The sequence below is a fragment of the Elaeis guineensis genome, chromosome 3 (assembly GCF_000442705.2).
Source record: "Elaeis guineensis isolate ETL-2024a chromosome 3, EG11, whole genome shotgun sequence".
NCBI classification, from domain to species: domain Eukaryota; kingdom Viridiplantae; phylum Streptophyta; class Magnoliopsida; order Arecales; family Arecaceae; genus Elaeis; species Elaeis guineensis.
Window position 1 is genome coordinate 21287096 of NC_025995.2, and position 12395 is coordinate 21299490.

The 12395-nt window shown below is 37.2% G+C and overlaps 1 protein-coding gene across 3 annotated transcripts in view; it reads left to right on the plus strand.

Annotated features, from left to right (window-relative positions):
- The window catches only part of LOC105042239 (uncharacterized), a 60331-nt gene that overhangs the window by 41992 nt on the left and 5944 nt on the right, over positions 1-12395 (plus strand). For all 3 annotated transcript variants that reach the window (XM_073253729.1, XM_029263695.2, XM_010919364.2), the window contains exons 9-12: positions 10344-10414; positions 10522-10615; positions 10973-11098; positions 11209-11298. In XM_073253729.1, coding sequence (XP_073109830.1) covers positions 10344-10414; positions 10522-10615; positions 10973-11098; positions 11209-11298 — 381 coding nt within the window. The remainder of the gene's footprint in view (positions 1-10343; positions 10415-10521; positions 10616-10972; positions 11099-11208; positions 11299-12395) is intronic.

Genomic DNA, 12395 nt, shown 5'->3' on the forward strand with positions numbered 1-12395 from the left:
TCAGTGGCTTCTCTTTTTTTTTTTTTAAAAGGTTTATAGTTTTATCTTTTTATATATATTTTTTTTTTATTTTTTTATTTTTTTTAGTTTTGCAAGAAAATAAGTTTAAGTGATTAAGTCTAAAAAGCAATAAATCACTAGGCTATAAAAAGTAGCAAATTATTCTAAGCAGAAAAATTCCTAAGATTAAAAAGTAGTAAATTAGTTATGCAAGGTAATTATGTAATTATGCAAATAAGATTATCTAGCTAGAAAGCACTGAAAAAAAATTTAAAGCGAGAAATAAAAACTGAAAAGCATTTTTTTAAATTTTTTTTTTTAAAATTTTTTTAATTCAACCGTGCCAAGATCCCCGGCAACGGCGCCAAAATTTGATGCGTAGTCGTTGATAGCACCAAAAATAACTCTACTCACTACGTAGGTAGGATGAGTCGAGATCGTATCCTCAGGGACCTTGGGCTAAGTTGAGGTTGCAAAATAAAAGAAAGAAGCGTTGTTTTTGATTTAGAAAATAAATTATCTTAAAATTGATGTAATAAGAAAATAAAGAGCTCGGGAGTTTTGAATTAATTTTGCACTAGTAGAGTTGTATCTCTTTTTTTTTAATTAAATAGATGTGATTAATCTTAGAAAAAATACCTATCTTTCCTCGGCACGCCCCGTACCCGTAGATCACGGTGCGTCTCCAGAAAGTACTAGGTAAACAACTCTTCTTTCCTCGGCACGCCCCGTATCCGTAGATCACGGCGCGTCTCCGGAAAGTAAAAGTTGTTCCTAATATTAATCTAACAAGAAAGCATAAATAAAAGCATATGAAAGGGAGCAAATAAAGAACTCATGACAATTTAAATAAAAAGCATAATCTTTATTGCATATAAAGAAATACAGGAAAGTTTAGAACAATAAACCATCTCTGTGTCGTTATAAGATTTCTTCTCCACTCCCGAGATTGCTAGCCTAGCTGCTCATGAAGTAGTCCCTTTCTATTCCTCTATGCAAGGTTCTAGAAGAATTTCTGGGCTTCCTCTCCAATGGGAGTACAAAAGCCTTTTTATAGGTATTAGGAGGGAGGAGTTTTACATGATTTTTCGATGTGGGACTAAAGAAAATACTAATGACTAAAAAATGGATGGATGAGATGAAAAGATCATAAACAGATAAAGAAAATACAAATTTTTCCACTTGAGGCCTTTCCAAATAAAATTTTTTTTCCTTTAATTTGCTCGCCGCTGCGTCTGCCATGCCAAATTCTCCCCGTGTACCCGCCGTCCCGCATGCCCGCTGCCGCGCCCGCTGTGCGTGCGCCTGCTCGCGTCCGTCCGCCCGCGTCCACGCTCACCCGCGCACCCACGAGCTCACGCCGCGTCCACTCGCGCGCCCAGGAGAATTCAACGTGAAACAACTTTTTCATATTCCAAAAAGAAATTTTTGTTTCTTCACAATGACATCTATATCCTTTTGGATTCCTTGCATAGTATCTTCATTTTCTATAATACCGTATGCGTCTTTCTTTTATTTTAATTTTGTTTTAAGTCCAATTTTCTTCAAACTTGAATCTTTTTGATCTATGAATCGGACTCTGTATCGGCGATTACCTTTCCTGTAAAACATAAAAAGAAACATCAAATTTTTAATAAATAAAATAAATTAAATATAATTTTTTTCTTTAAATGACTTAAATTAAGTGTTTATCAAGTCACTTCATTGGATAAGTATAAGGTGGCAAACACAAACAAGGTGGCAGTTCAATGGATAAGCACAAGCTAGCAAGCACGAAAATCCTAATTCTTTGATATTTGCAACTTAGTCCTGGAAATTTTCTTATTTGGCCTTGGAGCAATGATAATGTTGCCACATTGTGACTTAGGTGTAACAGTTCAAAACAGGGAAACAGCCTCTCTGCACATGGAGGTAAGCTTGCATATGTTTGACCCTCCCTAGATAGTAATGGGAGGGTTGTACATAGGGACACCGACTCTAATCCCTTGGATTTATATTCCCAAAATAATGCTGCAGGACTAATTTATTTCCAAGTGATTCCCTGCAGATGCATTGATTAATGCTGTAAAGTATGTAGTTCAAAACTTCAAATTATCAATTAATTGTAAATAAGACCAAGCTTTTGAAGTTTCATTTTTAAACTGATCTAGTTGGTTGAGATGGAACCGAAGCTACCACCCAATTTCACATTTCAGTTAGTTTCAGCTGACACTAACTTGTGTGTTAGTTTAATTTCAGTGCTTTTAGCCAGTTGAGTTTTAGTTTTTTTTTAGTGTCTAGAATTATTGGGATAATTTTTAACTTATTTAAGTTCATTGACTATCAAGATGTGAAATTTAAATGATTTTTCTCTCTTTTGAACTGATAATAGAGATGTGCATTAAGCATAATCCTTGATGAGCCAAGACCTCTAGAAACGCCCTTGTTAGTTATTACAGTACTTTATAAAGACAGAACAACTAGAAACAAGACATTTCATAGGACTAACATAGTTGGCAACTTGGCATATAAAATAGATATTGCACTATCTAACTGTGTATATTTGATTAAATTGCCACTTGATGTCATATATATAAGAGAGATGCTTAATCATGCTAAAGGGCTTAATATATTCGTGAATTCTACGAATAGTTGAAGAAACAATTTGAATACACAAGGCACTAAAATGCTTCAAAATTTCTAAATACAGAGAATTTTTGAACAGTTCAAGTTCAAAGAGTAAATAGGATATATTTGCATTATAAAATACCAGCATATTTAATGAATTCACTGGTACGAAATATTAATTCGTGCCTAAAATTGTCAAAATGACACAAAGAACCTATATGATACGAGAACACTTTCTAATGTTGTGTAATAATTTCTTGGCTTATTTTCTTTGTGATTGTTTGGACTTTCGACTAAAGCTCAGAAACTTGGAGTGAAACTTTCAAAATCGCCAAAATTTCCAAAGCAAAAACTCCATGAACCTAGCTGAGAGACCAAGTTTTTTCACTTTGAATAGGATGCTAAGGTGCTGGGTAATTACATAACCTATCTCATACGTCCCCACTTGGCTAAACAAGCATCTGAACCCCTAGATTTGCACTTAAATAGGCTGTTCTTGTCTTATCATATTTTTAAGTATTTATCATCTTTGGACTTCTATATGCATGCCATGTTGGGTATTTTTAGACTTGATAGACTCTTTTGACAATTGCATCATTAGCATGCGTTGTTAGAATTGATCCTATGCAATGGATGTATAGGTCATTCTTTTGCAAACATGTATGTCATGATGAGTTGCATTACTACCATACATTAACATGTCCAATCATAGATTAATTACATCATATGCATGGCCCATATCGCATGGGATTCTAATCCTTTACCTAGGCATGTCAACGAATTGTGTTTTCATCCAAATTTGACTTGATTGATGAAATATTGAAGCTTTCTCTTGACTTCTCAAGGTATGGAATGGTTTCATCTATGGTTGGTTGGAGATCTTGGCCTAGTGCTAGTGTTCTGCTATTGATAAGGGGACTCTCAGGCTTGTAGGGATCAGCCCAAGATTTGCCAAACTAGTATCCAGGCATGTACTGCCTATTATTTGTTTCATATAGTAATAGTATGTACTGTATTGAGTTGAGGCATAACGAACTACGGGGAGGGAAAGGGAAAGGAGCAGAGAGGAGGAGGAAGAGAGAGAGAGGGAGGGAGGGAAAGAGAGGAGCTTATGGAGAAGGGGGGAGAGGGAGTAGAGGAAGTGATCACTGGCAGAACTCCAACTGAGAGAGAGAGAGAGGAGGAGGAGGAGAGCTTACCTGACGGCATCAATCATCACCGAAGAGGGGAGAGAGGCTTCGATTGGGGACAGAGGTAGTAGAGGCACCGACCGAAGATTTGCTAAACCAGTACTAGAGGTTGTATTGGCTAGTGACCTATTTGGTACGGTATGGGTCTACACCATACCGTGCCAAGGTGTATTGGAACAAATGGAGAGAACAGGATAGGGAGAAGCAAAGGGAGGGAGAGAGAAAGAGGGAGGGGGAGAGAAATGGAGAGAGGGAGGAGGGAGGGAGAGAGGTGGAGAGTCTTACGTAGGCACTGATGCTAGTCCTTACCTTTGGGGCATTTTGTCAAGGAGGCCAAGGGTGGCGTGGACATGAAGCTAGGTGGCGAGGTGGGGGTAGGGTGAGAGGCCATGGCAAAGGGTGACCGCAAGAATGGGGAATGGGCCTACGTGGATGTGGGCAAAGGCTGATGGCAAGGATTTGCTTGACAGACGGGGGGTGAGGGAGGGGAACTTGGAGGCCATTAAGGGAGGGTTTAAAGGCTTAGAGGGTTCAAAGGGCATTGAAGGGTGAGGGTGGGGGCTCAGGAGGCTTTAAAGGCTAAGAGGGTAGAGAAAGGAGCTGAACTGACTAGACTGCCTGAACCGTTTCAATTTTTGATAGGTTTAGTTTGGTACAGCTCGAATCACATGGTTTGGGTCGGTCTGGCTTTCCTTATACTGGTTGATGTTGAAGAGGAGAGAGAGAGCGAGCAAGCAAGAGTTGTCGAACTCAAGAGCTCTCTTGAATGAACATTTGGTGAAACATGGTATGGGAGAGTAGTATAAATGAATTGACCTGAACAATTGAACCATCCTGATTTGGTACTGGTTTGGTTCTATGCAGGCCAAACACCTGATTTGGATCGGTTCAATGAATGTTGAATCTGCCTTATCCTAAAACTAAAATTGACTTTGATGTCTTTACATTAAGCATGCTCAAAGTAAGATTAACCTCCATTAAAATAGAAAAACCTTAAGTCTGGTGCATGTTATTGTAAGAATAGTAGCCTCTTCATCATTGACTAGGGTAAATTCAAGTGATTGCTGACCTATTAAATTACATATTTACATTAAGATCAAATTCTGTCTCACTAAGTCAAACATATGTAAAACAAGAATTGACTTCTAGAGCATTAAACGGAACAAATCTAAAGCAAAGTTGACTTCTAATTTATTAAACCATATAAGTCAAAAACTTGACTTCTATATCATTAAATTTGGAAAATATAAATTAAAACTCAATCAACTGAAATTCCTTTGTTATTAATGTAAACTTAATTTAATTTTCTAAGTCAAGAACCTTATTCTATACAACAATATGCCCCTTAACTAAGATTATACTATAAAATAAATATTCTAATAAAATTTCATATTCATTTAAACTGGCTCTCTCTCTGAGGGGGTTAGGTTAATTAATTATAAATTCTTGAATCTATTGAAAGTCACGAACTCATTGAAATTTTAAAACCTTCTCCTATATGATGAATTTGGCAATAGCATATTTAAAGTTATTTGATTATCATATGTTTATCCTTAGTAAATTAAGGGTTGTTTGTGATCCGATAGATTTTGACATGCCTAGTGGAGCATCACCAATTTGTGATTATTGTTTGAAAAATTAGTCGTTATGGCCGGTATAGCTTGAATCTTCTATTCTAAGTACTATGGCAACACTATGTGGTGCTTGGGTATGAAGCATCTGATATATTGGGAAATAACCCGCTATAGGTTCAAACCAGGTGATTCATCATTCATCTCACAGCAAGTTGAGCCGATTTTCAATTAGATCAATCCAACAAGCAACAGGTCAAAAAGGATGTTCATGTCATGGGCTGATCTAGTTATTTCGTGCTCTAGCCAAATACAATGGACCAGAGAAGAGGAGAAAGAGAAGTGCTGAAGAAGGCAGCCATCTCTAGCATCTCCTCCCTCTGGTGCTTCCAACTAATGCTCCATAGCCGGCACACCACCATTGATAGCAAAGAGAGCTGGAAGTCAAGATGCTGGAGTCACATCATCTTTACAGTCAAAGAAACAAAAGACTAGGAACATAAAAATTGATGGGATCGAGTTGTAGCCATTGGAGTCAGGTGAGGAGAAAGTGGATCAGCATATGTTTGGTGGGATGACTAACATGTCTAGTTTTGATACTTATGGAGTAGACCTCCTAGAATTGGCAAATGATGATTGATAATTATAATAGTCAATCATTAATTTTTCTTTTTTTTTTTTTGTCTAGACTTGAATGGAATATGTTATATACGGATGCTATTTTTATGCCAAATTATGGTTATAATTATGGACATCTTTAATTTATGGTTGATATTATGTGTTATTTTATGGTTCATCTTATGTGATTTTGGATAATTCTATCTTATGAGTGATGCTATTATGTTTGGTGGATGATATGGTGAATAGATAGAGGATCTTTAAATTATATTAATGTCAACATGACAATATGATGCTATGTGAGTAATATTTTATAACTCTATCGTAGATGTTTTTTCATTATTTTTTGGATAAAGATGATGTAAATATTGACTTTTATACTTGATAAGAAAAAATGTTTTGATATGTTTTAACTGCCTGATTTGGCCATGTGACAACCACTATCCACTTTCCGAAATGAAATACCAACCACTATATACCTGCTGTCTGCTTTCAAATACATTGGAAAGCACTTCTCGTTTGTGACCTCTACTACTTCACCAACTATTGGATGAGCACAATTTACCAAAAAAAAGCTATTGGATAATCACAAATGGGTTCTCAGATGTATAGTGAACAAAAACTCTTATAGTGAAGGCAATGATTATGTTTCAGTTGTTCATTAACAAAATATGGCCTTAGAACTATAGATGGAGAGGAAGAAAGCATTTTTTGTTTATTTCAAAGACTGTCGAATTTTTCCAAACCCAGCAGTTTGGCGCACACCAAACTAGACGGAACAGTTATTGGGTTGGTTTGTCTAGTCAATTCGATTTCCAAACTGAACCATTTTTTATAGAAACCCCTCACAAGCCTCCCTCTCTCTTAATTCTCCTCTCCCTCTACCCCTCTTGCCCAATCTCTCAAATACCCTCCCTCTCTCTACCTCTCTTGATTATACTCTTCCTATCTTCCTCTCTCCGACCCCTCTCTTGATGCTTCACAATGACAACAGCTCTAAGATGACTCCGTGATGACAACAGTTCCACGACGATGATGCCAACTAGGGTAAGGGTCCTACAATAGTGAGGTATGTCTCTTCCTCCCCCCTCTCTGTCCCACTCCCTCCCCCTCATTCCAGTACATCTCACCTTGGTACTATATGTACTAGTATCCTACTGAAGCGGTCACTGGCCGATACGTCCTCCGATATCAGTTCAACAAATCTTAGTTTATTCTTCCTTGGGATCTAAATATTTTTATATTGGTGGCTGATGTGTTCCTATGTAAGTAAACGGGATTTTATTCTTAAAGGTTGTTTAGTGCCATTCTAGAAGGAAGTTGAATATTTTGATCAGATTTGAGATAGACTTAAACATCCTCACACTTTTATGTTATTTTTTATACAGTACTGACATATAACATAATCATCATTTTTTTGGATGGATCTACAAAATAATCTGTATGGACATCGTAGTAAAAGTGTTGTCTTGGCAAAGGATTTAAACCAGGAGAGTACTAGATGTACTTGTGTGAGTGCATGTACTGGTGCACTTCCCACAATTGTTGGATATTTGTCGACCTTTAAATATGTGAATAAAGTTAAAAATAAGGTCCACTATCTCAGTACTGGATACCGTATCGGTACCTTACCGATTCGGTGTGGTATGGTATGGTACGCATCCTATGTTGAAATAGCTCCCAAATAATTTTTCTCAATTTTTATCTTGATACACCTCGGTACATATTAATATGCTTCAATACAAGTCAATATGCACCTCAGTACGAGGTGGTATGCCTCGGTACGGGCAGTTATACACTTGTACTGACTTGAAGTAGGGTTTCATACCGGTTTTATGGTATGATACGCCTTATACTTGGTGGTATGGGATGGTATGGCAAACCATGGTTGAAATGAAACAAACAATATGAAAAAACTGGCCAAAGCCAGTTGCCCATCCTAGTAAACCTCTCTTTCTTCATTCCTTGCGTGTCCTCTTCTTCCCAATCCAACCCAACCCTAGCACTCTTGTATCCATTCATTTCATTGGCCTCCACCACTCATCGCTGAAAACCATCCCCTCCTCATCCCTAAACCTAATACTACATTCATCAATTAGCCTCCATTACCCCCAAGCTTTAGGCAACATTGGCCTAGTTTTTTATCACCTAAGCTGGCTCCAACCCATCCACCATTGGCCCCAAATTCACTGTTTTTGAAGACTAAATCCACCAGTACCTGCCATCTCTGGCCCTAAATTCCCTCATGGAATATCAAGCTTCCTCACCCTACCCATCGATTCCCGTTTCCTCTGATTGCGACTTTGAAATATTAAAGCTTGAGATCAGCAATTTGGAGTTTTTGGAATCCTAATTCTTGAGAAATTATAGAAGTTATGAGTGGGTATATCATTCCTTTGTGTTCAAAACAGCTATTAGGTACTTAAATTTGAACTAGTGCATCTTTGAATAGCCTTATCAAAATCTCATGTTAGAGGATTGTTACAAGTGAGCATCTCCTTTAGGCATCACATTATCATCAAAGCTCCCCACCTTTCTTTTGGTTATGTTAAATGTTTTTTTATTTTTTTTGATTATTTTGTTTGGAGATGCAAATATTTGATACCTTTCTTGTGTCTCTTAGATGGAGTTCTTGCCATGGTGGAGATAAGAAAAACATATAACTGAGAGCCTGTTGAATTGTACTCTCTCTAGGAAGTAGTTTTGATGAATTGGTGTGAAGGTATAGGGTGGGATGAATTTAAAAAGCAAAAACAAAAACAAAAAGGTGCAGGGTGGGAGTGGGGAGGGTGCCATATTTGGTGACAGGAGGTTGGAAGGTGGTGGTGGTGTTGGATTCCAATAAGGAACAGAGCACCAAGATCAGGTGATGGTTGGTTGGGGCCGATGTCACTGACTGGATGATGGAGATTGTGACTGGAATGGAAGTCTTGGGAGGTGGAAGACCAAAGAGAAAAGGAGAACGGTGGAGAGGAAGGAGGAGATGGCAAGAAAAAGAAGAGAGAGAATGTTGAAGTGATGGGAGAGACGGTTTCTCTGTTCGCTCTTATTTTAATGTTTTATGAGGGGACAGGTGCCAGCCTGTCAAGGAGATGCTTGACTGTATGCAGTTGTGCGAGTGCATGTAGCATTCCTCTCAAACCAGAACCTTTGGCTTTTATGCCTTTCGTCTTGGTGACAAGAACTCAGGACCTGATGTCTATTACATATACTCATTGTAGTTTCTCAGATATTTTACAATTTTTTATATTTTTTCTATTTCTGTGAGAAATATGAAAAGAATATATCTAATCTGATCTAATGCTTCTACCCGATTCTAATGACATCACCACTGTTCTCAAGTAAATAGCAGTGCTTAGTGCTACAGCACACAATGATGCAGTCCAACACAAGAGACAGAAATACATGCCTCTGTACTTTGCCATTTATTCATCAGTTTTGGAATGGTATGATTATATATACCATACGATATAAATGAACATTTATTCATCAGTCCATTGTAATCTTTGTTTTGCTAAGAACATGTTGACCAAAATTCAAATGACTTGCAATTATAGATCAAAACAATTCATTTGTTTTCTTATTAACTATATTATAAAATCAATTATTTATTAACCACTTGATACATAAGTAAGAAACCTCTAAAACAATTGAAACTGTGTTTTTAAACATTTTAGATGTCACAGTTTATAATGAATGGTATTGATCATCAGTTTGGTTGTCACATTAGTCATTTTGGGTCGAAGGCTTCAAACAACTGTGTTGTGGATTTTCTGATGTCATTTCTGTTTCCCTCGAGCAGTCAGTCAGCAGATATTTCTTCCTTCCAACACCTGTCTGTTTGCTCAAACTCCTGTACAAAGGAGATTAGGCCAGGGAGGATGCACCAGCTGTTTTAGTGAATCTGGGAGTAGAGGCCCAGAAAGGAAAGCAAATTGAAATACCTTAAATTCCAAAACATCATCAAACTTTTTTGTCCATTCCTCCCAGATTTTGATGACGAATAGCAAGTGTCTCCCAGATGTGTCTTATCGATACAATTTTCTCGATGTTTCCCCTTTTTACAGAAAGCAGATGAGGAAGTTCCATAGTTAGGGAACCCATGTTTCCTGGTAGCAGTGCTTCACTCATGCTTTATCTGATATAATCCACACAGTTGGTTTCCATGCTCTTTGATGTATTTTTTATAACTTTAAACTTTCAGTCAGTTACTGTTCTGGAACTTATCAATGCCTTGAAGTTTTGCTGATATATGATGAGAAAGTTGCATTATTCTTGGTTAATAACTGAATGTTTCTTAGAGAGCATGAAATTAAAAGTCAAATTGTTTTGCTGTTGAAATAATATTCTGCTACAGGTTGCTGCATTCAGAGCAACATTGGAGGAAATATCTGAGTCATCACTTCTGGTTCATGTTGTGGATATTAGGTAACATCTTGTCACATTAATGAATAACCACTTTATATTGCATTCTGTCGTCAACAATCAGTTACTAAGCTTGGTGAATTTTGTCTTTTTGATTCTACCAAGTTCAGCCATCCATTAGCTCAGCAACAGATGGATGCTGTCGATAAGGTTCTACAAGAATTAGATGTGGCATCAATTCCAAAGTTGGTTGTGTGGAATAAGGTAGGACTGTGTTCTTAGGACTATATATTCTTCTTTGTTGTCATATGTGAGAATATTATTACTTATTAGTTTATGTATGGAAATAAACTATTTGCTTATTCTATATTCTTAGGATATTTTGGTAAGTAGTATGAGTTAATACCTTATTTTCTTAAAAGGAACATATACAAGATGATAAATTTTCCATTGTCAACAGCCACACTCTTGATGGTTCTTTTGTAGAAAGGCAAATTTTTGGTATTTCTCTATCTAATTTTATTTTGGGATATCACCTTAAATGCTGGCAGATGCACTAATAAAAATGGCTGGCTACATGAATCCAGTTGTGTAGTTATAACTGTATGATGCTTGCTGCAGGTTGACAAGACTGATGATCCACAAAGAGTAAAAAGTCAAGCTGAAAAACAAGGTGTAATTTGCATATCAGCGATAAATGGTGATGGCCTAGAGCAGTTCTGCAATGCAATTCAAACAAAACTTAAGGTATAAGTTGCTTTCACTACTTATTTTTCTGAAATTTGTGTATAATCAATTTATTCTCAATATGGATGTTAATTCTAGTCATTGAGTTCCATTTGGAATTATTTTCATAGGATTCGTTGGTACCAGTTGAAGCTTTTGTTCCATATGACAAAGGGATGCTCCTAAATACCATACATCAAGTTGGAATGGTGGAGGAAACAGTAAGTATCATGTTATGACCTCAAAACTTGCTAATAATTTGGTACAAAACATTATAGATACCTGAACTGAATTATAACAGTGAACGAATCTGGTGTGGCTTGACATTGATCGGAAAATCATGGATGACTTGATGACTTCAATAGACTTGGTTCATTTGAAACACACACATGCGCATGTGCGCGCGCGCGCGCGCACACAGAGAGAGACTTTGAGGTTTTGAGAAGCAAGGTCGGTGGGCATGGCAATTTTAGCCGACCCATTGGCTACCCGATCCGAATCAGGCATTTTTTATCCAATCTGATTAAAACTCGGGGTGGATATGGGTTCTACAAAAAAAAAAATCCAAAGCTGGTTCGAGTCGGGTATAGGTAATGGTATGCTCCACTCCGAATCCAATCTGATATAATCTTATTATAAATCCTCCTTCCAAAATTACAATTATTTTTCCTTATCCAACCCATTCCCTCCTACTATCTAACCTCACTCAATCCGCACCTCTACTTCATTTGACCCAACCCAAGGTAGGTATGGGTATGAGGTTTTTAATTGTGAGGTGGGTACGGATACTGGCCGACCCAACTCATTGCCATCCCTAATGGTCGGGGAGGTTCTCAAAAGGCAATATATACACAAAAATGGGATGTCTATTCTAAAACATGTTCGAAACAAGCATGTCGATTAAGATACAGGAGTATGTAGATTGATGTGTCTTGTAACTCTCCTACTTTCTGCCCCCCCTCCAAACTTATGAAGGATCATTTGTCAAGCATTTCTTTGTAGATATTGGATGTGCTATAAAAATCACTCTTTTTGAAGAATTTCACAAACTTCCTAGCTGGCTTAATGTGAGTGGTGTAGCTGGATCTTAGCAGTGATTAAAAAGTGGCAAATGATCTCAATGTGCTTCATTTGTTTAAACAACTGTTAAAAATTTGAATTGCTTTCAAGTTATCTATGCTAATAACATTGCTGAAATTCTGAGCAAAGTTTCAGAAAAATGGTTGTAGGATGTTGGCAAATAAGGTACCACATGGTGCCTAAGCATTCTTAGGTAGACATCTATGAAATTCATATATAGAAATATTTAAAGGATAAA